Below are 21,307 nucleotides of genomic sequence, written 5' to 3'. Positions count from 1 at the left end.
AAACACAGAAGAACAAAACAGATGCATAACAGTTTGGCTAAATAAAAACCAAAAATGCAAATGGCTGCAGATCTTCTGATTTAATCAAACCTAAACCATGAATAGCTGTTTGATCTGCAAGACAGAACTCTCAGCTCTGAGAAATCTCCACTGATACTGGTGTGATATCTTCAAACAATAGATATTTTGCTGCATACATTGAGGGACTGAATCAAAGTAATTTGCATAAAAAATATTCATTTGCAATTATTCATGATTAATTGAACGTGCATAGCTTTGTGGCTCTGGATTTTAGGATTCTAACTGTGTTTTGAGTCCAAATCAGATGCTCAAAGTAAATACTGCAGACATCCTGAATGTCTGTTACCATGAATATTCCCATTAAAAAAAAAAAAAAGAAGAGGAACAAGCTTCTGTTGCCTGGATTTAACCTATAAATTCTAAGCAGTTGTTTTTGGAAGAAAACAGCAAAGGAAAAGGTAAAGGAAAGAACAAGATTGGGAAAGAAAAAAAAATGGTAGATCTGCATCTGCTTTCAATTGTTTGTATTATGCTTACACCAGTAAATAGAAAACTCCAGACAGTGGTAGAGAGCCAAAAAATTCCCAGAAGATAAATTATTGCTGTTGTAGTCATTAGAGACTTGTAGGCTCATGACCCCAGAAAGTTAAAGAAACTGGCTTCATAACATCAAGACAATGCTTAAGCTAACTGTGCCCTCTACTGGCTTGAAAGGTAAAGACACTACTGCTCACACCATCAGTCTTTGATTTCATTAAGAAACAAAAAAAGCAATAAAAATCATTTCCAGACGTTCCTCTACTGACTACCTTTCCAAATACTGAAATACATTTTAATAGGCTTCATAATAGCTTACACTGTCACTTAAGTAATGTACTACACTCCTACAGTCTGAAGTGTCGCCAATATTAACACACTCCACACACACCAAATTCCCATGGTTCAGGGCACCTACAGCAAATCCATTCCTTTAACAACCAGCTTTACTGTTAAATACTGCTTCCAAACCAGGTTAGTAGCACCAACCCTTCTACCTACATAGAAGAAAACTGACAGGCTATTATTCATATTTTTTAATAATTTTACATAGCAATAACAACTTTTTAAGATTGCTTTACCAAATTATGGTACATCCACAATTATGTTCACTCATCACTGAAACGAGGCTTTGGGGCAGTAAACAAATGTTAAATAAGTGGTAGGACAGTTTAAGACATAGTAAAAATGAGACATACTTAAGTCAAAGGCAGGCACAGTTTTGTACAACACAAATATACATTGCTGCTTACCAAAAAAACTATCTAAAACTAACCAAAAACTATCAGCGCTTTTTGTATATCTTAGTATTTTCCTTTTAAGGTTGTTTATCAGGCAGCAAACAAGATTTAGATTATTGAGTACTTTAAGCAAGACTTCTTAAAAGAAAAAATACCATTATTTTTCCTACTTTGCCCCTATGAAAAAGTTGTACAAAAATGCTCGAAGTATTCAAACTTTGATAGTTTAACAGGTCATGTTGGCAAAAAGCGAAAACAAGAAAATAAAAGTGAAGCAATACTGCTTCAAAGACGTGAGATCAGCACCTACTTCACAAACCCCCACGGCAAAGTCAGGGGAAGGAGAAAGAAAACAGACAATCCCAAAAATATATCTGTATAATAAAAGTCAACCTAAATGACGCTAAATTATCTACCACAAATAAAACAGTGAAAAAGCAAAGAAAACTCAAATTTAGTGAGAATTCTGGGGAGAGCAGTGGAAGGAAATGCATTCTAACATGGAATCAGAAATCCGATCAAAAATTACAGTTAGTTCCTCTCATTTTAGAAATACACTGATACAAAAGTTGTTTTCTCTCTTTACTTGCTAAAGTTAATTTAAAGCCCCTGAATTTGAGGAGAAAAAAAAAATAAAATTAGGGAGTGTAATAGAGCTGTGAGAGGGGAAGGTCAGGTTGGGTGTTAGGAAAAGGTTATTTATTAGAGGGTGGTGAGCACAGAACAGGTTCTGCTGGGGTCGTGGTCATGACCTGAGCTGCCATAGTTCAAGAAGCATTTGGACAATGCCCTCAGACAGAGTGTCTGGACTTTGGGTGGTCCTTTGTGGAGCCAGAAGTAGAACTCCTTATAGATCCATTCCAACTCAGGATATTCTATGACTATGAAAGGAGAAGTATGACTTACTGTACTGGCTAAGTGAACTAAGAATTGAAGTCAAAGTCATTACAGTTAGAAAGAAAATATATTAACTACTGAGTATATAAAAACGAAAGAAATTTTGAGTGAAAAGACTCCTTAGACCACAATATAGGAAATAGATGCATAAGACCCAGGAAAGCACCTGCTGCAGCAGGCACTCATGCCTAGTATTGAAAAGCATCTCCTCTGAATCTGAGCACATTATAACGGCCAAACACACAAGCAAACATGTCATTCCCAGAAAACTATTATTTAATACAGTATTTTTAAGCCCACTGATAAGTCCAAAAAGCACCTTGCGTTACATTACCTTTATTGTTTTATCCATAGAAGCTGAGAGAAGCATATGGCTTTGTTCTCGTACAGTACACCACTGGACTGCATTAACAGGGCCATTGTGTTCAGACATATGAAATATTAAGCTTCTTGGAACTTCGGTTAATTTATATCTGGATCCTAAATACGGCTTAATTAATTCAGATATCTTTCGCACTGCCTGCTCTCCTGGTCCATCTAGCTTCATATCACAACTGGTGCTTTGATCAGACTCCTTTTTTTCACAGGCACTGGAATTTTCTTGACGTAACCTTTTAGGTATATACGGCCTAATTCCTTTTGGGGCAGTTGGACTGTCTGTATGTGTTCTCTTCTGGGAAGCACCATTTCCAGAGTTTCTTGAAGAGCTCAATGTCTGTTCATAGTTTTTGTAGGGCACACATAATGCAGTAGGACTCGAGTACGCTCTCCTACTATAAGATGTCAAATGACTGTCATTATTCAGTGCATAATGCTCAGGGCGATCTTCACAAACAACACTCATGCCAAAATTATCAGTGTTCTCAGTAAGCTGCGTTTCATATGTAGATTTTGTACTCAAAATACCAGGTGCAAAGTGCTGAACAGGATTTGCAGAACTCGGAAGGCTTCCTTGTCTGCTAGTACTGAAGTCGTCAGCTTTTTCAGTTTCTGCCTCAGGCTCTGAATCATCATAAGCAACCAGTGAGGAACTCATTACGGTTGGATACAGCAGACTCCAGAAGTCTCGGGGTGGAATCCTCCAAATGATGATCTACAATAAAGAATTGACCATTCAGAGCACAATTCATTATGGAACCTACAGTTTCAATAGCTTAAGTTCTTAAAATCCTTAACTGTTTCATTTCTGTTTATTCCTGGAATTTATTTTTCTATTATAGCACATATGTACATTCCATTATGCAACATAATGTGCCTCCAAGCACTCTGCATACATTTCTTATGCACTGCAGATATACATTTGTACAAGACAAAACTATGAAAATGAGCATGGAAAGAAAAACTTCCAGCACAAGTACTGCAAATCACTTTCCCCTTGCTTGCAATAGCATTCCCTCCCCCTCGCACACAAACAAAAGGCTAATGTAACTATGCAGCATTTCAGGATATTCATTTATAGGAATATGAATACAAGTACTTAGGAGTGAGACTAACAGTATCTATTTATTTCAAATTATCCGTGTTGTTATGTGTGAAGGAATTCAGTTGGCATCAAAAACAATATGCAGCCTGCTCTGAAAGTAATGTCTTGTTAATTGGACCTTAACACCAGGTAAGTGCTGGTATAGATGGTGAATCTTCCAACTAACATCCCATTACATTTTGTTGCTGTACAACAGACGGCAGCAGACAGACAGTCTGACACAGTGGCATTTGATATGAAAGCACATATGAAGCAAAGGCGCATGACTGAATTCTTTCATGCGGATGAATGATGGCACCCACTGATATTCACTGATGCTTGCTGAATGTTTGCAGAGACCAAACAGTGGATGTGAGCACAGTGAGGTGGTGTGTGATGCATTTTATTTGTGGAGACAGTGACAGTGGGTGACCTCCACCGGTGCTGATTTTTACTGTTTTACTGCAGGCTCTTGTTCATAGCAGGCAAAAACGTGTAGCTAATGGTGGTGACTATGTTGGAAAAGTCTGTTTTGTAGCTGAGAATTTGCTCTAATACACAGTGTTATTGTGTCCTTTATATCCATTGCTATGTTCCATGGAAATAAATAGGAAGCACTACTTTTAGAAGGACCTACATAAATGTATTTTTCATTTATTCAGTAGACGAAAGGAAGTTTTCTATTTACATCCTACAGTAAGTTCCACAGAGCCTTTAGCTAGTGCTTATCATTAACAATTTAACCTATAACACCTTGCTTTAGGTCAGACAAGAAGCTTCTCGATTAAAACCAGAATGCTGTATGAATGACAGCATCTACACAAGCATTTGCAGAGCTGATGCCACAGTGAGTGTCCTACAAACACCACTGCAGGAGTAGTACACTGGAACCTGTAATGTTTACTCACTGAGCTGTTCAAATTCAAACAAACATGTTTCCATTAACCTAAAGAGGTTTCCATTAAAGCCTAAAGAGGCTACACTCTGCTTTTTGTAACACTTACAAGCAATATCCACAAAAGCATGTATACGCAACTATCTGATTCTTCTCAAATTATCAAGGTACTTATTTGAAACAACATGACCAACATCGTAGCTGATAAAAGCACCGAGATCTCCCTCTAGAGGTTGTTCTGCCTTTATCTGAAGCTTATGATAGCGATAGGTCTCAACAACCAACTGAAAGGGAAATAATAATAATAATAATAATAAGTAATAAAACTTCATTTGCTAAAACAGGATTTCAGTTCAACAATGTCAAAAAAAAAAAAAAAAAGTTGCAAAAGAACTCATTTGAAAACAGTGAATCAGCTCCACTTGAAACCTCTCATTAAATACATAGTTACAATAAAGGACACAAGTATTTTGCAACACTTACAGTAAGCAGTTACTGTTTGTATTGCAAAGTTACAGACTCCCACCAGGATTCCTGGCGTTTAAAGAGCAAACAGTGCAAGAAGACGAGCTCTGTCTGAAAGCTATAAAAGAAGATATACAGGCAGAGTGGATTAAGCTTTCACTTTATTTAAACACATAAATCCCCCTCACCCCCAGCCCCAGCCCCCTCTGCCTCACCGCCCTACACCCGCCACTACCTGAGAGGCTCCGCTGCGACAGCACCACATTAAAATGGTGCCGGATGGAAACCAACACTGTCACACACCATCCCCACAACTCCAGCCGGGACGGCGCGGTGGGAGAGCGGAGCTCAGATTGAGGCTCGCTGTGTGTTCCAGAGGATCATTTTCGATGTGGGTGCTTCGTGGGGGTGCGGGGAGGACGCTGGTTGTTATTTGGGAACTGGAGGTGAGGAACGATGGTTCTGCATAGAGCGTGTTTCCCAGCCGGAATAGAGCACAGCGCTCCGGGCGCGGTGATGCAATGGCTGTGACAGCGGAGAGCTGAGCGGGTGAGCAGCGGGGCCGCGTGGAGATCACGGCCCAGGGGCGGAGGGTAACGATCCGGGATCCTGAGGGGTCCCCTCAGGGCGGCCCTGTCCTGGGAAGCAGCGTATGGGTCAGTCCTGGTGGCTGGGAGATGGGTGGGGGCCTCAAATGGGATGAAGCACTGACAGGCTGAGGTGTTGCACTGTCATCTTAGGGAATCATCTCGTACACCTTCACCTCGATTCACACTTATATCTCAAGTTCCCATGCATGACTGTGTATGTTTGGTGGCCCTGCTAGACAGGGGGGTTGGAACTACATGATCCTTGAGGTCCCTTCCAACCCGGGTCATTCTGTGATTCTATGATCTTTTTCTCCTTCAACTACGTTTAGGGCAAGTATTTGATGTCTTTGAGCCTGACAGCTTTCCTTATGTAATATATTTGGTAACGTGCATGTTGCTGGTGTGTAGAATATCCAGTTGTTTTTCTTTAAAACACGATTGCATTTATGTATTTCAAAAGCTCATTAAGACCCATGTCCCACATCACTGAATTCCTGGCTTGAGTTTCACTAGCAAAGAAGGACAACGCTGATGTCACTGGAGATGAGATTTCAGTAGCATTCAATTTCTTTTCCATCTTTTAATCCAAACATTCCTCATCTTTCATTGACAAGATATTCTACTTCTTAGTAAAAATGCACCTTCATATTTTTATTCAGCCTATTCCCATCTTATTAAGGAGTTTTTCTGTTTTATAACTCTCCAGTTTATGTGCTCAGTCTCTGCCATGAAATTTCAGCCTTTCTAAGAGGAGGCAACCCATCAGTAGGTACATTAAAGAATTAAGGTAAAGCAATTTGTTCTACACCAAAGAATAAACCTTGTTTACATTTTCCTATTGAAAATTCCTATTGAATTGACCCTATATACTTTCTTTTCCAGTTAAATATCTCATGCTCGTGAAAAGGAGACCACTACTATTCAAAGTAAAGAATGTAAGTAAATTGTAGGCCTATGTAAGTTAAGTACTTAATTAAGTACTTAATATCTATTATACTCCTCTTTAAAATAGCATGGTCAAGCTGCACATAATCAAACTTGAAGGGGTCTTAAACTAAGATCCCTTAGTTCTAAAGGAACTAAGGCTCACACATAATACACTAGAAGTTACTTTTATTTTAGTCCATTCTGTAATGTAAGTATACTGTCATTATTATTAGACTAAACTAGAAAGTAATGCATCTATTACTCAGTCTTCAAATTGTTCATCTGAAATCTGGGAATATTACAGCTGTCTGGCAAACAGAGCCTTAATGAAACATATGTGTAGTTAATGGTAGATATGGAGGACTTGCTAAATTAAAACCAAAAGTTTTCTAGGCAGGTGAAGGTTGGTTTTTTTGTTTGTTTCTGTGGCAGTTCAAATATGAGATATAAATATAATCCAAGGTTGTGATTAGGCTAAATAAATACTTTCAAACTGTGCTTAACAGCTAATTCAATTATTATATTTTTTAATTCTGGGAAAAGGAGATAAATACAAGGCTTTATTGTTAGCAGCTTTTACAGCTTATACCATTAAAATATATACCATGTAAACCTAAGTCTATTCACGCTGCATGTTAAGCAGTGAGTCAGTTTACCAGGAGAGTGGTGAGGTGCTGGAACAGGCTGCCCTGAGAGGTTGTGGATGCCCCATCCCCAGAGGTGTTCGAGGCCTGGCTGAGTGGGGCCCTGGGCAGCCTGGTCTAGTATTAGATATGGAGGTTGGTAGCCCTGCCTGCAGCAGGAGGGATGGATCTCGATGATCCTTGAGGTCTCTTTCAACCCAAGCCATTCTATGATATGATTCAATAATGTACTTGTGAGACTGTCTAGAATTCTAGAGGGTTTTTTTTTTAATCTGAACCAACATTACTCTTCTGAAAACAAGCAAACAAACAAACAAAAAAGCCAACAGTCTTTTGAAGCTGATCAGAGGTGACAGTCCCACAGGGCATCTCCTACAACTGTTTCCTATGAAATCATTAACGAGTAAGACAGATAAATATATTTAAAAGGGCTTTTCCTCCTTTAGTAGAAAAGAGACTTTCTGAACTTGTTTCTGTACTTTCAACCAACTCTCATTGAATACCCATAATCCTTTGAAAGACATGTACTTGGCACAGAGCTCTTTCTTCATGGACTAAAATATGGCATGGCAGTAAATGCCTGAAGTGGATCATTTTCCCCAACACACTTATTTTCAACTCAGTAGGAGTTAAATTCATTAACTTACCTTTTCCAGCACTACATTTGTCACCATCCCATCTGGTTATGATCTAAGTAAAATAGGAGTCAGTTTATGACTTAAGATAACATCACTTTCCTCAAGGGAAGAGGACATGCAACAGCTTGGGTGATTGCATCAGCAACTGCATCCAACTGTGATGCAGCACTTTGCCACCCTGGCCAATTTGCATATTTTCCATAGAAAATTTACTTTTCCCTCAGCATATTTTTGTCATTAAGATCTGCACTACATCATTTTCTGTGTTGCTATACTGTAAACCACGCAGCTGTAGTTTTCCAGACTCTTTGTTGCTGTTAATTTAATAACAAACAAAAAAACTGCTAAGAAACTTTCACGGTATCTTATTACTTATATGAGGAATATTATTTATGTTAGCCTGGAAGAGAAGCCTATTTACAGAAGCAAGGACACTGTGCTAGGAAGTTTCTGCGATCAAGGTGTATATTGGACATAAGGAGGACTGCTGGATTGTTATTCTTAGACTTCAACTATCTCCCAGTGTTGTTTGTCTTATGCACTGCTGCAAAACAAATAGTTCATTCCTCTTCAGATTATGGATTGATTCTTCCACAGAAAGCAGCATTTCTCAATGATTACCTGTATGTTTCTTTAACCTTTGGAGGAGAGTAGACCTTTCTCTCATATACCTTTCTATGAGCTGAAATACTACATTGCATACATTAAGACAAAATTCCATTTAACAGTAGAAAAATCTCATGAAAATTCAGCTTTTGTGAGACAAAATTCGACAAAGTACCAAATAATACAAATACATTAAGCAGTCATAAATCTCTTCCAACTGATCAGAGATGCACTGAATCCTAAATATATTTAATTAACTTGTCACCACTTTGCAAAGGTATTCTAGTGTGAGAAGAGATACTTAGAGAAACAACATTGGAATGATCTGTGCATTTATTGCAGCTCAATGTCAGTCCTTTTCTTCATTAAACTGAATTAAATGTTCTAAGCTTGTTTGCTCTTCAAAGCTCACTGTGTTGAAGTCTTTATCGATCTGTTATCAATAGCATTACATATGTGGTCAGTGGAATTCTCTTCTTATTCTGTTTTCCTAGTCCTCAAGGTAAACCTGGAAGAATAATACATTGTTTTTTACTCTACAGTTCTTCTGGTTTTGCTGCTGCTGTTTTCAATAACCAAGCTGAAAAACTGGAAGTCGTTGGATTTGACTGAATTGTGAAGAAAAAGATCATTTACAGTCCAGCAAAATGGCTGATAGCCCGAACTGTGATTTGAAATCCCTGAGTCCACTTCAGCTGTTTGAGAAAGTAACTGAACAAGGAGAGAAAGTCAGAGCACTGAAAGCAGGAAAGGCACCAAAGGTATTTTCCATTCCGTGTGCGGAACCAGTCATTTTTCAGATCTTTAAGAGTACTGAAGAATATGATTGTTCTGAGATTTATGTTGCATTAAGAAAAAATTGTTTCAAAATACTTATGTCCACTACGTGGTCATACCTTAAACAAAATAGTTATTAATAAGAGCAAAGCCGTTATTCCTGAAGTAAAAACAGAGTGCTGTAGGCATAGAAGTCTGCTTCCACCAGTTGCTGTGATCCAAGATACTTGATATAAACTTCACTTGAAAACCATTTTCATTCTGCCCTGGTATTAGGGTCTCTCTGTTTAAAATAATAATTATCTTTCTCCATACATTATTGTACAGATTAGCAAATATGTCTTACTGTAACTGTTCCTGCTTAATCTTCCTTAAGTGATTCAGTATCTTGCCATTAATTTCCAGTTCCCTGTGCTGTTATCACTACGTTGGCAGAGTCCTGTTTTAATATGTTCTCTCTCTGTGCATTGTGCATGGGAGTAAGCCTTGAATACTAAGTGTTGTATAAAACCTTAATGTATTTATCGCTTACATAATAAACTACATTAGCTTTGTATTAAGAAGGTCATAACAGTGGAATTTATAAAGACCTTCATCGTCTTGTTTGTGTTCAAGTTTGTAAACTAATCATTAACAAATGAGTTATTTTAAGTCAAGCCACTAAAAGAACATTGTAAAGTAAATTAAGTAACTGTTGTATCTGTGTATTTCCCTGTCTGCTTAAAATGTTAGTCTTGTTAAAACTAGAAAAACAGACAAGTTTTTATTCCCCCTCTCATGCACAAATGGAATTTTGGGACAGATACTTTAAATACCTTGCCAATGATAACAAGTTGAATTCTTCTGGTTAGAAAGCAGTCACTCTCTATTTGTTTAATTTTACCTTCAGGAGAGATGCTACAAACATAAATAAAGGCCTAGAGCTCATGAATAATGCACTTCAAGTCAAAACATGGATATAGATTTTGGAGGACTGAGACATTCATACAGTTGTCTATCTCGGTTATGCCAAATCAAACAGCTGGTTTTTTTCTTCATTCAGGATGAAATAGACGCAGCAGTGAGAATGCTGTTGTCCTTAAAGCTGTCGTATAAAACAACAACAGGACAAGATTATCAGGCAGGCTTACCTCCAAAAGACCATACATTAATAAACAATGGAACAGCTAACGAAGAGGATGAAGATCTAGTGGACCCCTGGAACGTACAGACATCAAATGCTAAAGGCGTGGATTATGACAAGCTCATAGGTACAACTTTCTGCTATTGCTAATGGATTTATGTGAAATGATTGTAAGAATCACAAAAAATAGCAAAAGAACACAAATCCTGATCAGCAGAATTAAGTAACATTTAATTTATGTCTGATGTTAACATTCACATCTAAAGAATTTACTATAGGAATTGAGAACATCCAAGGTAAGGATTTCCCATTGAGGACTTAATATACTTCAGCTAGAAATAAATTATATTCAGTTTGTTTTTAGCATAGGAACTATTACTAGAAGTTACATTTGTGCAGATATTGTGACTGGGTATGTTTATCATCAGTGTTTGTGATACTGAACAGCTAGAGCATAGAGCACTCTAGCCAAGTCATAGGATTCTTCTCTATCTGTCTTAACTTCTGCATTAGGGAGGGCAGGGATGATCCAAAGCTAGTGCAGAAGTCTCCGAGGATAACAATACCAGACATGCTATCAAACAGCCAAGTGGTGGCTGGGGCAGAAAAGATACAGGTTGTGCATAAAAAAACATAAATGGAAATGGTAATTGTATTATATAAGGCAAAGGATATAACTACCACTGATGAGTTTTCGGATCACCAAAGAAAGGTATTGGTTACTATTCAGTACTGAAAAAAAGACTAGCTTACCTTTTTCCAAGGATAAGGGTCTGCTGGGAAATTTCCAAAAGAGAACATCTCTAAGTAAAGGTACTTCCCCTTGGGTTGCCAGCCCTTAAATGAAGTTGAGGAGGGGCGGACCCAGGGTCTCCTCCTTCCAGTCTCACAGGTGAATTGTTTGCATCTGTGCACCCAGGGCTGGCTGTGCTCCTTCACCAGGTGCCCAACCTGTGACTAACAGTTCCCGAACAGTAATGGAAAATATTTTAGAAATGTTACAAAACTTGTAAAGCTCTGTAATTTAAAAAATGTGGTTTTAGTTCATTTCCTTATTTGTTTTATAGTTTATTCTTAAGCTTGAGTCCATAACATTGAAATAGTCTGTAACATTGAAATTCACCCTCTTTTGCCCTCTTTTCTTGCCTTTTTTTTCTAACTCTTGTATTCTACTTTTCCCATTCTTCTGCTTCTGTTGGCACAATCTCAGTATCTTTCAAAGTGGCTAGCATGACTTCACTGGAAATTAATTATCTATAGAAATGCTATTACTTAACCTGACAGCAGCTTCCTTTTCCAGTAACTGTTTGTGTATGTGTGCATGTAGGTATGTGTGTCCTTTTGACCTTCTCTACAGTGAAGAGTTAGGATAGTTCTTCGCTATTTGCATTGCTAATAGATTGGAGAACTTGATGGATGAGTCATTTAACTTAGTTTCCAAGTTATGTATTGAAAACTTTTCATAGAAGAAAGGTGACCACTCCGGGAAATGAAACAGTTGCTATTTGCTATTAATAAACTTATTCCTCATCCTTTTGAAAATAATAATTAGAATATTGCCCAAGAGCTTGGTTTAACAGCTCTTAAAATAAAGGATATATATTTGTCACGTAAAATCTATATATACTATTTATATCCTGGTGGTACTCTATAAAGCTGTCAGCATGTTTGATTTTCTTCAAACACGGAAGAAATTAACATGCTAAAAGCATGGTGTGATTGTGAAGAGTGTTATTCTCAAATATTCTTCCTGGATGTGCACCTAAAGCTGCGTGTTTATGCACCAGAACAGATATTCTGGGAAGAAAGATTCTGTTAGCCAGAGTGTTCACTGTCTGCTTGTCTTGTCCAGACCTCGTAAGCTGTGGGACTTATCAGGTGGGAGATGGTATAAATAGCCATACTGAAGTTGAGATAAACAACATTCATTGTTCTTGCCGCTTCTACTAGGCTAATCATATCATCATGGAAGGCTATTAAGTTGGAATGACATTCCCATTCATAAATCCATACTGACTTCTCCCAGTCGCCTTTGTCTTTAATACATTTGAATGATTGTTTGTTTTATCATGTGCTCAGAGTTTGAGGTGTGGCTGACTGGCCTCTAATACCACAGTTATTTCTTTTCCTTCTTCAAAGTGGGAGTGGTATTTGCATTCCACAGGCACCTCTCCCCATTTCCATGGCTGTTCAGATTACCAAGACTAGCTTGGTCAGAAAAGTTACTGTAATAACAAATAGTAGATTATTAGTTTTCTGCATGCATGTAGATCCTCTGGGTCCACCCTATCTAGTCCAACCCCACTGCTCAAAAAGGGACATCCAGAACTGGGTGCCCAGGATCACATCCATGTGGCTTTTGAAGATCTCCAAGGAGGAAGACTCCATAATATCTCTGTCTATAAGGGTAGCCTCCTGAGTGTTCTGCTGAGTCAAAAATTCTCACGTTCACATGGTCTCTAATTAGTATTCACCCAAATTATGATTATTTTGGCATTTTTAATGCTTTTTATTTGCTAGGAATAAATTAATTCAGTAATTAAGAACTGCTTAGGACAAGCAGATGTGATGATGCTCAGAAAACATGCATTGAAGTGGTATGGTACTGCTCTAGTAGGAAGCTGCAGTCTGTGGAAAGACGTTTTAGTTAATTACTGTATCCCAACAGGAAGGTTTTATATTTAATAGATGGATATAGGTATTACATACCTATAAAATGTACTTTTACATCTATTTTGCTCCCTTGAATAATTTGTCAGTTAAAATAATAATACAAGTTATTCTGATGCTCAGTAGAATAGGATAGTAGCAAAGGTTAGGTTCTTCTCTAGTTTTCTCTGAGCAGGTCAAAATCATGAAGAATAAATGTGCTCACTAAGGTCGAAGAATTGGGATTGAAGCATAGGAAGCTTTATGGAAGAAATAAGATATTCCTCCAGTTCAATCTGCAATAAGGAAAAAAAAAAACAAATGCTGCTATTTCAGTCTGATAAAACCTTTCTTAAGTGAAATTACTTCTCTGAAAATGTTTTATTTTAAACAGTTGATTTCCTAAACCACCTAGCAATAAGTCTTGCTTGACTGCAATGAAGAGAACTATGCATTACCTTTTCAAGCCTCTTGAGGGGAGCAGTGTCCATAATCTTATTGATACAAATGGGGAATAAAGCTTGGAGAAGAGCATTTGGGATTGGAAGTGGAAAGTGTGACTGGAGGGCTGAAAATTTAAACATCCAGAAAGGAACATTAAGTTGCATGCAGCCATTATATCCTCTGATATACAGAGGCCCCTTTGATCTACTTATGTTTCTCTGAATAACAATAGTTCTGCTGTAAAAAAAACTGCTGCTATAATCAATCATGGATGGAGCAAAATGGGGTTGTAACAATTAGACTGGGCCTACTAACATAGAGTTAATGTCAGGGACTACTGTTGGGACTCTGGAGGAAAATAAGGAAGATAAAGCGATTTTGCATTTTACCTGAGATGTTAAGATGTTCTTTCTGATTTAGGCTGCATAGATTAATAAAAGATCTGTTTTACCCATACTAATGTTTTATGTCTTTTTTTCTTTTTTTTTTAATGTTTTTCTGTTAGTTCGGTTTGGCAGCAGTAAAATCGATACAGATCTGATCAATCGAATAGAAAGAGCTACTGGGCAAAAACCTCACCGGTTTCTACGGAGAGGAATCTTTTTTTCTCACAGGTGAGACTTATTCGTTAACATTCAAAAATGTCAAATTGTTAAGACTTTTTCTAAGCATTACTGGGAGAAACCTGTGACCAGCAAAAGACTGTGTTGATTTACACCAGGTAAAGCAACTGTAATTTGCAATTAGCAACTACTCCAGGTCTACTCTGTCAACACTCTTTGTTCTTTTTGGGTACTTGCATCAATTGCTTTTATGCCTTCACTAACCCCAGATAGAAAGAGAAATGTGCAGGAAATCTTTGCTTTGTATGGGTTCCCAGGATGTTAATGGCTGGATGGAGAAATTGGCCTAGCAAAGAATACCAGGGCTCATATGCTGCAAAACTGCTTATTTGAGCAAGGGTCTGCATGGCCTGTGGATCTGTACATCTGTACTATCACATAAAAAACACCAGCCTGCAAGTCCTTTATGGTTTATTTGTTAACATGCATGGACTTTCAGCCTAAAGCAGCAATAGCACTTTTCTAATAAGTTCAGACATGTTTTTTCTATTTCTCTTTTTCAGAGACATGGACCAAATCCTTCATGCTTATGAAAATAAGAAGCCCTTTTACCTTTATACTGGCAGAGGACCATCCTCTCAGGCAATGCATGTTGGTCATCTTATTCCATTTTTATTCACAAAGTAAGATATTTCTACCATTAGTGTTATTCAAAAACAATTTTTCCTAAGGAAATGTTGACTGCTGTTCATGGAACTACCAAAATGATACATTACAATTAGTTCCGTTTGTCTGAGATAAATATTGATGAACTTAAGCAATATGATCATTAAAATAACCTAGTCCCTCCATCACTATGAAGCCTTCCTTGCACCTGTACCTCCATAGCAGTTCATAAAACTTTTGCTTCTCTTAAGCCAAGTTTGTTATGAAACTCAACATGGTTGTATTAGGTGGTGCCTGCAGTAAAAGCAGGACACAAAGATACTGGACTCTGAGCCAAAAAATCTCTAAATTCTACTCCCATTGCAAATCATAACATATGTACAGGAAACAGTCACTCTTTTTTCCTGGTAAGTTGTCATTATAATCTATATAAAATGTTTATCATCTTAAGTGACTGCATATGTTGCAATCCTTTGCATATCATTTTGCTTAAAATGTATAAAAATACTTACAGCTGTCTAGCAAAAATGTCTTATTTCTACTTAGTCTAAAATAAAATCTCCCTGCTTTTATTAGGTGGCTGCAAGAAGCATTTGATGTTCCTTTAGTTATACAGTTGACTGATGATGAGAAATACCTTTGGAAGGATATGACAACTGAGAAAGCATATGAATATGCTAAGGAAAATGCAAGAGATATTATTGCGTGTGGTTTTGATGTCAATAAAACCTTTATCTTTTCTGATTTAGACTACTTGGGGTAAGTTGAAATTTACTTTAATACATTTCTGATTTCAGTGCTTTACATTTTCTCTCCAACTTGAATAGTCAGCAGCATTTTTTTAATAAGCATGTGTAGGCTTAAGAGCTTCAATAAGAGTTTTATGATACTTAAAGTAGAATTGTTGATTTTTATGCTATTCAGTATCTTATGCATATTCTCTTGTCATTCTCTTGTATAATCTATGAACAAATTCTTACATAAAGAATGCTTGAATTTAAATTACAAGAAATATATTAAAGGCAAAAATACTAAAACCACTGAGAAACCTCCAGACTGATTTAGGATGGCACCAAAGTCTTTGAGATGTTTTTATAGTTCAACCGCATTGACTAAAATCATTTCACAAATGGTACAAACAATTAGGTAAATACTATATGAAGAAAATAGTGTTTCAACTGAATAAAGTTTAAATATTATCTAAGAAGCTTCTACTGGAGCTGCCTTCTGAAAAGGAAGAAAATATTTGGCAAAGTTCAGAACTTTGGGCTTTGTTCTTCCATAAAGAGATGATAAGCTTCTAAAAATACCTGGATGAGAGGATGCTCGTTTTAGAGAAGTACTATATCCCCTAGACTGTGTGTCCTGTAAGACCTGCCTTAAAGTTAGGTTAACACAGATATACCTCGTGACTGAGTAAGGGCAAGTTAGACCTGCCAATCCTATTGCTTCAGTTTTCCAGTAGTTGTAAGAAAGCAGAGAAGATGCTGAGCTGTATTTCATTTGGAAAAGCTGCTGATGTATGTGGTGATAATGGAAGACAGGGAATGTAGCTTTGAGCTACTATTGCTTTAGTGAACCACTGAGGTACCAAGCAACAAGGGAAACGTGACCCGTTCAGGTTGTCTGAGTTCACAGAAAGGCATAAAGATAATTAAACTTCAGACTCCATGAGGCACAGTTTCCAAATGGAAATATTTCTACTTTTAGATAATTAGAACTCATTTTAAAAAATATTGTTTTAATTAAATATCTGGGGAAAAAAAACAGTAAAATTTTCCAGGCAAGAAAAAATTGTTTTTAGTGTCCTCTAATAATCCTCTAATTATCATCTCAGTGAACCACAAAAAGACCAAACTGATGCTTTCAGAGATTGAATCCTGCAGGCTTTGTAACAACAGCTTTTACAATGAAAGCTTCTGTCCTACTCCTGGCTTCCCATGTTATTTTTCCACTTTCTTTGTCACAGGTCAAGTACAGGATTCTACAAGAACATCCTCAAAGTTCAGAAGCATGTTACATTTAACCAAGTGAAAGGAATCTTTGGCTTTACCGACAGTGATTGCATTGGTAAGAAATAAATGAGTTTACTGGAAATGAACCTTGCTTTCACTTTCTATGGCTCTATTTAAGTAGTTATTCAGGGACTGGTATGTGCCACTCAGGAAACAAATGGGAACAGAAAGATCCGTGTTTCCAGGCTGATTCTAGAAGAATGTTATTTTGGTTTCTTCAGTATAGAAAACACTTTAAAACAACATTTCTAGGTTGTAGCATTACTAACAACAAAGTATAAAACAGAAAAGTTGAAATGACCAGGATAGTGAACCATTCCTGCAGTTGCATGCAGCAACAGGACAAGGGGCAGTGGGTGAAAATGTCTTTGCAAACTTCTCTATCATATCCAAACTTCTTGTTTTCTAGGGAAGATCAGCTTTCCTGCTATTCAGGCTGCTCCATCCTTCAGTTCATCATTTCCACAGATTTTCAATGGCAAAGAGAACATTCAGTGTCTTATCCCATGTGCTATTGATCAAGTAAGAAAATTATATTTCTTAACTTGTTTTTCCTGGATTTGTTTATGTAATTTACTGTTCAAGCATCATGTTGGCATATCAAAATGTGTGTGAAACATTCTTGCAAGCACCTTTTTCAGGTTGGAGCTGGAGGAGATGAAAGGGTGTTCTGCTGTGTCCTGACAAAGATGAAGGCTTAGCTTCAAAATCATGCATTCATGTGTTACTTATTCTTTCCAGTCTTGAATCTGTCTCAACCACAACCCATTTCAAAGTCAGCTGGTGTCAATGAAAGCAAAGACAGTAAAATAATTACGCAGAAGTTTACTGACATGGGGGTAGAAAGAAGCTTCTAGCCATCTCCATGGTAACTAGGGCAAGAGAGAGTGGGCCATAACTTGCATCGCAGGAGATTTATGTTGTACCTTGGGGGAAAATCTTCCATCAGAAATGATAAAGAGGCATTGGAATCATTTGTGAGAAAGGCTGCAGAACCTCAGCTACAAGTGACTGTGCAGAGTTACAAATGATAGTGGTAGCATCTCTACTGTAATTAAGTATTGTTTCTAGGAAACAGATTCTGCGCCATCTGAATCTTCAGCTCTTTTAGTCACAGGGACAGCCACTGGAGGATTATTTAATTACATTCATCAACCACAGTATTATGGAGTAATATTTTTGCATTTGGTTCAAGTCACAGCACAGCAATAGCACAGCACTACCAGCTTGATCACTGATATAGTTAGATGTATCCATCTCTAAATCCTTGTTAACCAAGAGAATCAGAGTGTACAGTATAACTACAGAAATGAAAAAAACAGGATTTTGTTCTTCTGGATGAACTGTATCAGCTATGGAACTTCAAGGTCTTTCTTTTCTTGAGGCCACCCATTAAGGCATGAACTGGCCAACACTAATCAGTCCTTAAACCACATGTTTTAACTTTATTCTGAGCTTTTATTGATGATTGTTCTAGGATCCTTATTTTAGAATGACACGAGATGTAGCACCAAGGATTGGCTATCCTAAACCTGCCTTACTGCACTCAGTCTTCTTCCCAGCCCTGCAAGGAGCACAAACAAAAATGAGTGCTAGTGATGTCAACTCCTCTGTCTTCCTCACTGATACACCCAAACAAATCAAGACAAAGGTAAGCTCTTCAAACCTTAAGCACACAAAGCTTTACAACAAAGTTTAGTAGAAATTGTAAAATCATTGTGTTGTTTCAGATTAACAAGCATGCCTTCTCAGGAGGCAGAGACACTATTGAAGAGCACAGGAAGTACGGAGGTAACTGTGACGTTGATGTGTCTTTTATGTACCTGACTTTCTTCCTCGAAGATGATGACAAACTTGAACAACTGAAACAAGTAAGTAGCCAAACTGAAGATAGTATCCTTTATTCCTTTCCTTGAAGTCAAACCTTTAACTAACTTCACAGGTCATCCTGTCTAAGTCTAAGGCAGGGCCACCAAACATACACATTTACTAGATCAGGTTGCCCAGGGCCCCATCCAACCTGGCCTTGAACACCTCCAAGGACGGGGCATCCACAACCTCCCTGGGCAGCCTGTTCCAGGACCTCAACACTCTCCTAGTAAAGAACTTGCCCCTAACATCCAACCTAAATCTACGCTCTTTCAACTTAAATCCATTTCCCCTTGTCCTGTTATTATCAGCCCATATTATTATCAGTCTTCTTAGGCTGTTTTTAACTGTATGATAAACCCCACCTGTTCTTTGTGTGCAAAGTACCTAAATACAGCTTCAAAAGCTTGCTGATTTTCTTTTCCTCATTATCACAAGAAAGGACAAATGTGTTTTGTATAGGTTACATTTATACATGTCTGGCAGACCTCTGTCCACTGGGGGTTGTAGCAAGACCTTCAGTTTTAGTAGTAATATGTACCCATGTCGTATTGGTTTATCAGCTTTATCCTGTAGGAGCAGCTGCAAAAAAGCAATAGCTACAGATTCTTTTCTAACCTTTTACTTCTTCCCACACAAGGATGAGGTTGGATAGGTATTAGTAATCCTTTTGCAACCTCTTGCAAATTGCTTCCTTATGGAAATCTGGAGTATATTTGACATACTTAGCAATTTTCTGTAATGCTTCAGCCATTGAAATATTGTGTATGCACTTCTTGCTTCCAAGAGCACAAAGACTAGACTGCAGCCAGTAGCTTATCACAGAATCATTAAGATTGGAAAAGACCTCTAAGATCATCAAGTGCAACTTGTACACACATCACCATTACTGCATTGCTGCCTCAGAATCAGATTAGAAAGCATGAAGTCACTGCTACAGCAGCATTAGCGGAGCTGTTTTAGTTATGGTACCATACCTTTCAGTACTGCTTCCTCAAAGCAACAACATCTTTAAAAAATTAAAAATAAGAATTGAAATTAAAACAGTTTGTTCTTGTTAAAGTATTTTCCTTGAATTGCTTTTACAAATGGCCTGGTGAGAAGGGGAAGAGTATCATGTTTATTGCCATTTCAAATCATAGTTGAACTGCCTCAGCCATGCTAAACTCAGCTGCTTCTTATTGCAAAAAGCAGACTGTTCATTTGAAATGAGGAGTTGAGAAAAATAAGCAGTTTCCTGCAAATAATTACATCACTTCCCAATCCAGTTTTTGTTTATTATATCTAACTAGTCATACATGAAATTTGCTGCCTCAGTCTCTTAAAAGTCAATAAGAAATTCGTACTAGGTGCGTTTTCAGTGATAACACATGATCTTCTAAGGCACGTGCTCATTTTTAAGACATCCAGATCTTCATTTACCCTGGCCAAGCATTTTAAGAAATACTTATCACCAGGTCTTGTTCTGTTTAGCATCATATTTAGCAAGTAACACTTTCTTGACAGGCATACACAAGTGGGGAATTGCTCACAGGGGAGCTGAAGAAGGTGCTTATAGAAACATTGCAGCCCTTGATAGCAGCTCATCAAGAGAGACGGAAGCAGGTCACAGATGAAGTAGTGAAGCAGTTCATGACTCCACGGAAGCTCGCTTTTGAATTTTGAAGAAATGCTTATGTAACTCATCACTCAATTAATCAAAATTGAGTAGTTGTTTTCTGCTGTATATTATCACTCCCTAGTTATGAAGAGCCTGCACTCAGTGCTTTATAAATAATGCTCTTAATGAGCCACGTATAAAGAGCATCAGAGTACTGGATCAAGTTTAAAACAGAGTTTAAAATAGGACTTGTATCTATTTAAAATCAAAGTATGTTAATTAAGGCATCAAATCTATTCAAGATATAATTACCTAATCTAACAGAGAAGCATGTCTGTCAGCCCAAGACTGTATTTTATTGTATTTCATGTTGAAAATATAAATAAAATTGCCATTTTGATTATGAAGTCTGACCTGTAACTTGTTCTAGAAAGACTGGTTAGCAGTCATATCTCTGCCTAATAACTGGTAGGCTCCATTGGGTTGCACATCACTTGGTTTACGAGCCAGTGTGTCCTCTGAGGGTACTGAGAACACACTGCACACACAGAGTGCTACATAGCAAATCACAAGGTGTCTTGGGCCTGGGATCAATGCAGAAGGAACCTATGAGATATATGAGTTGTATGCAAGAAAAAGAAAACCAGCCTTGTTTTTTTACTGCCTTCCTTTTGGACCTGTCAAAGTTTGCAGAAAGTTCACTCTACTTCTGTTTTGGCATCTGTTCAGCTGGTCTCAGTATTGTTAAGTTATAAAGTTCCTTCATGTTCTCAGGTGGAAGATATTAAACAAATGCAAATGTTAGTTTCTGGTTCAGAAAAAACACTAAACGTTGGATGATACAGTGAATAAAAAGCTTCTCCTGGACACAGGGAGACCCGTAGTGTTTGTCCTGTTTTCCTGCACTGGGTAGTTTAAAGTAGGGGGTACTTGTATTTTAAGATACATTTTCTCACCAAAATACACGTTGTTAAAAAACTTCAGTGATATTTCATTTTTCCTTACTTAAAAAGAACTCTAATGTCTTTGCTGGGATTGATGGGATAAAAATCATAATTCACTAATTTGATTTAGTATGTCTAATTCTGATCGTGCAGTTAGAGCTGTCTTCTTTTTATACAGAAAAGGCAGTTGCTAGCCCAGACACGGCCTTATCTAAGTCAAATAAAAACACCTTTG

At 37.6% G+C, this 21,307-nt stretch overlaps 2 protein-coding genes across 6 annotated transcripts in view; one reads left to right on the top strand and one right to left on the bottom strand.

Moving 5' to 3' along the window:
* Positions 1 to 5,382, bottom strand: part of WDR25 (WD repeat domain 25) — a 55,365-nt gene extending 49,983 nt beyond the window's left edge. Inside the window, exons 1-2 of the mRNA XM_015865602.2 lie at positions 5,253 to 5,382; positions 2,530 to 3,288 (exon numbers count right to left, since the gene is read on the bottom strand). Of these exons, the coding sequence (XP_015721088.1) occupies positions 2,530 to 3,288; positions 5,253 to 5,282 (789 nt within the window). The 5' untranslated portion in view covers positions 5,283 to 5,382. The remainder of the gene's footprint in view (positions 1 to 2,529; positions 3,289 to 5,252) is intronic.
* Positions 5,383 to 5,452: 70 nt separating this feature from the next.
* Positions 5,453 to 20,535, top strand: WARS1 (tryptophanyl-tRNA synthetase 1). Of its 5 annotated transcripts, none has more exons than XM_015865604.2 (13): positions 5,486 to 5,566; positions 6,314 to 6,394; positions 6,490 to 6,542; positions 8,965 to 9,183; positions 10,242 to 10,449; positions 13,921 to 14,029; positions 14,542 to 14,661; positions 15,221 to 15,403; positions 16,614 to 16,714; positions 17,069 to 17,181; positions 18,137 to 18,310; positions 18,390 to 18,530; positions 20,035 to 20,535. In XM_015865604.2, exons 4-13 carry the CDS (start codon positions 9,070 to 9,072, stop codon positions 20,191 to 20,193), a joined length of 1,422 nt encoding a protein of 473 aa, XP_015721090.1. In that variant the 5' UTR covers positions 5,486 to 5,566; positions 6,314 to 6,394; positions 6,490 to 6,542; positions 8,965 to 9,069; the 3' UTR covers positions 20,194 to 20,535. The 5 variants fall into 5 exon arrangements, with proteins under 5 accessions (XP_015721091.1, XP_015721090.1, XP_015721094.1 ...); XM_015865607.2 differs by lacking the exon at positions 5,486 to 5,566 and adding an exon at positions 5,608 to 5,673; XM_015865605.2 differs by lacking the exon at positions 6,314 to 6,394 and having other exon boundaries at positions 5,453 to 5,566.
* Positions 20,536 to 21,307: the final 772 nt, after the last annotated feature.

The sequence above is a fragment of the Coturnix japonica genome, chromosome 5, assembly GCF_001577835.2.
Source record: "Coturnix japonica isolate 7356 chromosome 5, Coturnix japonica 2.1, whole genome shotgun sequence".
Taxonomy (NCBI): domain Eukaryota; kingdom Metazoa; phylum Chordata; class Aves; order Galliformes; family Phasianidae; genus Coturnix; species Coturnix japonica.
The sequence above is the reverse complement of the archived record's forward strand: the minus strand, read 5'-3'. Positions and strand labels throughout refer to the sequence as shown.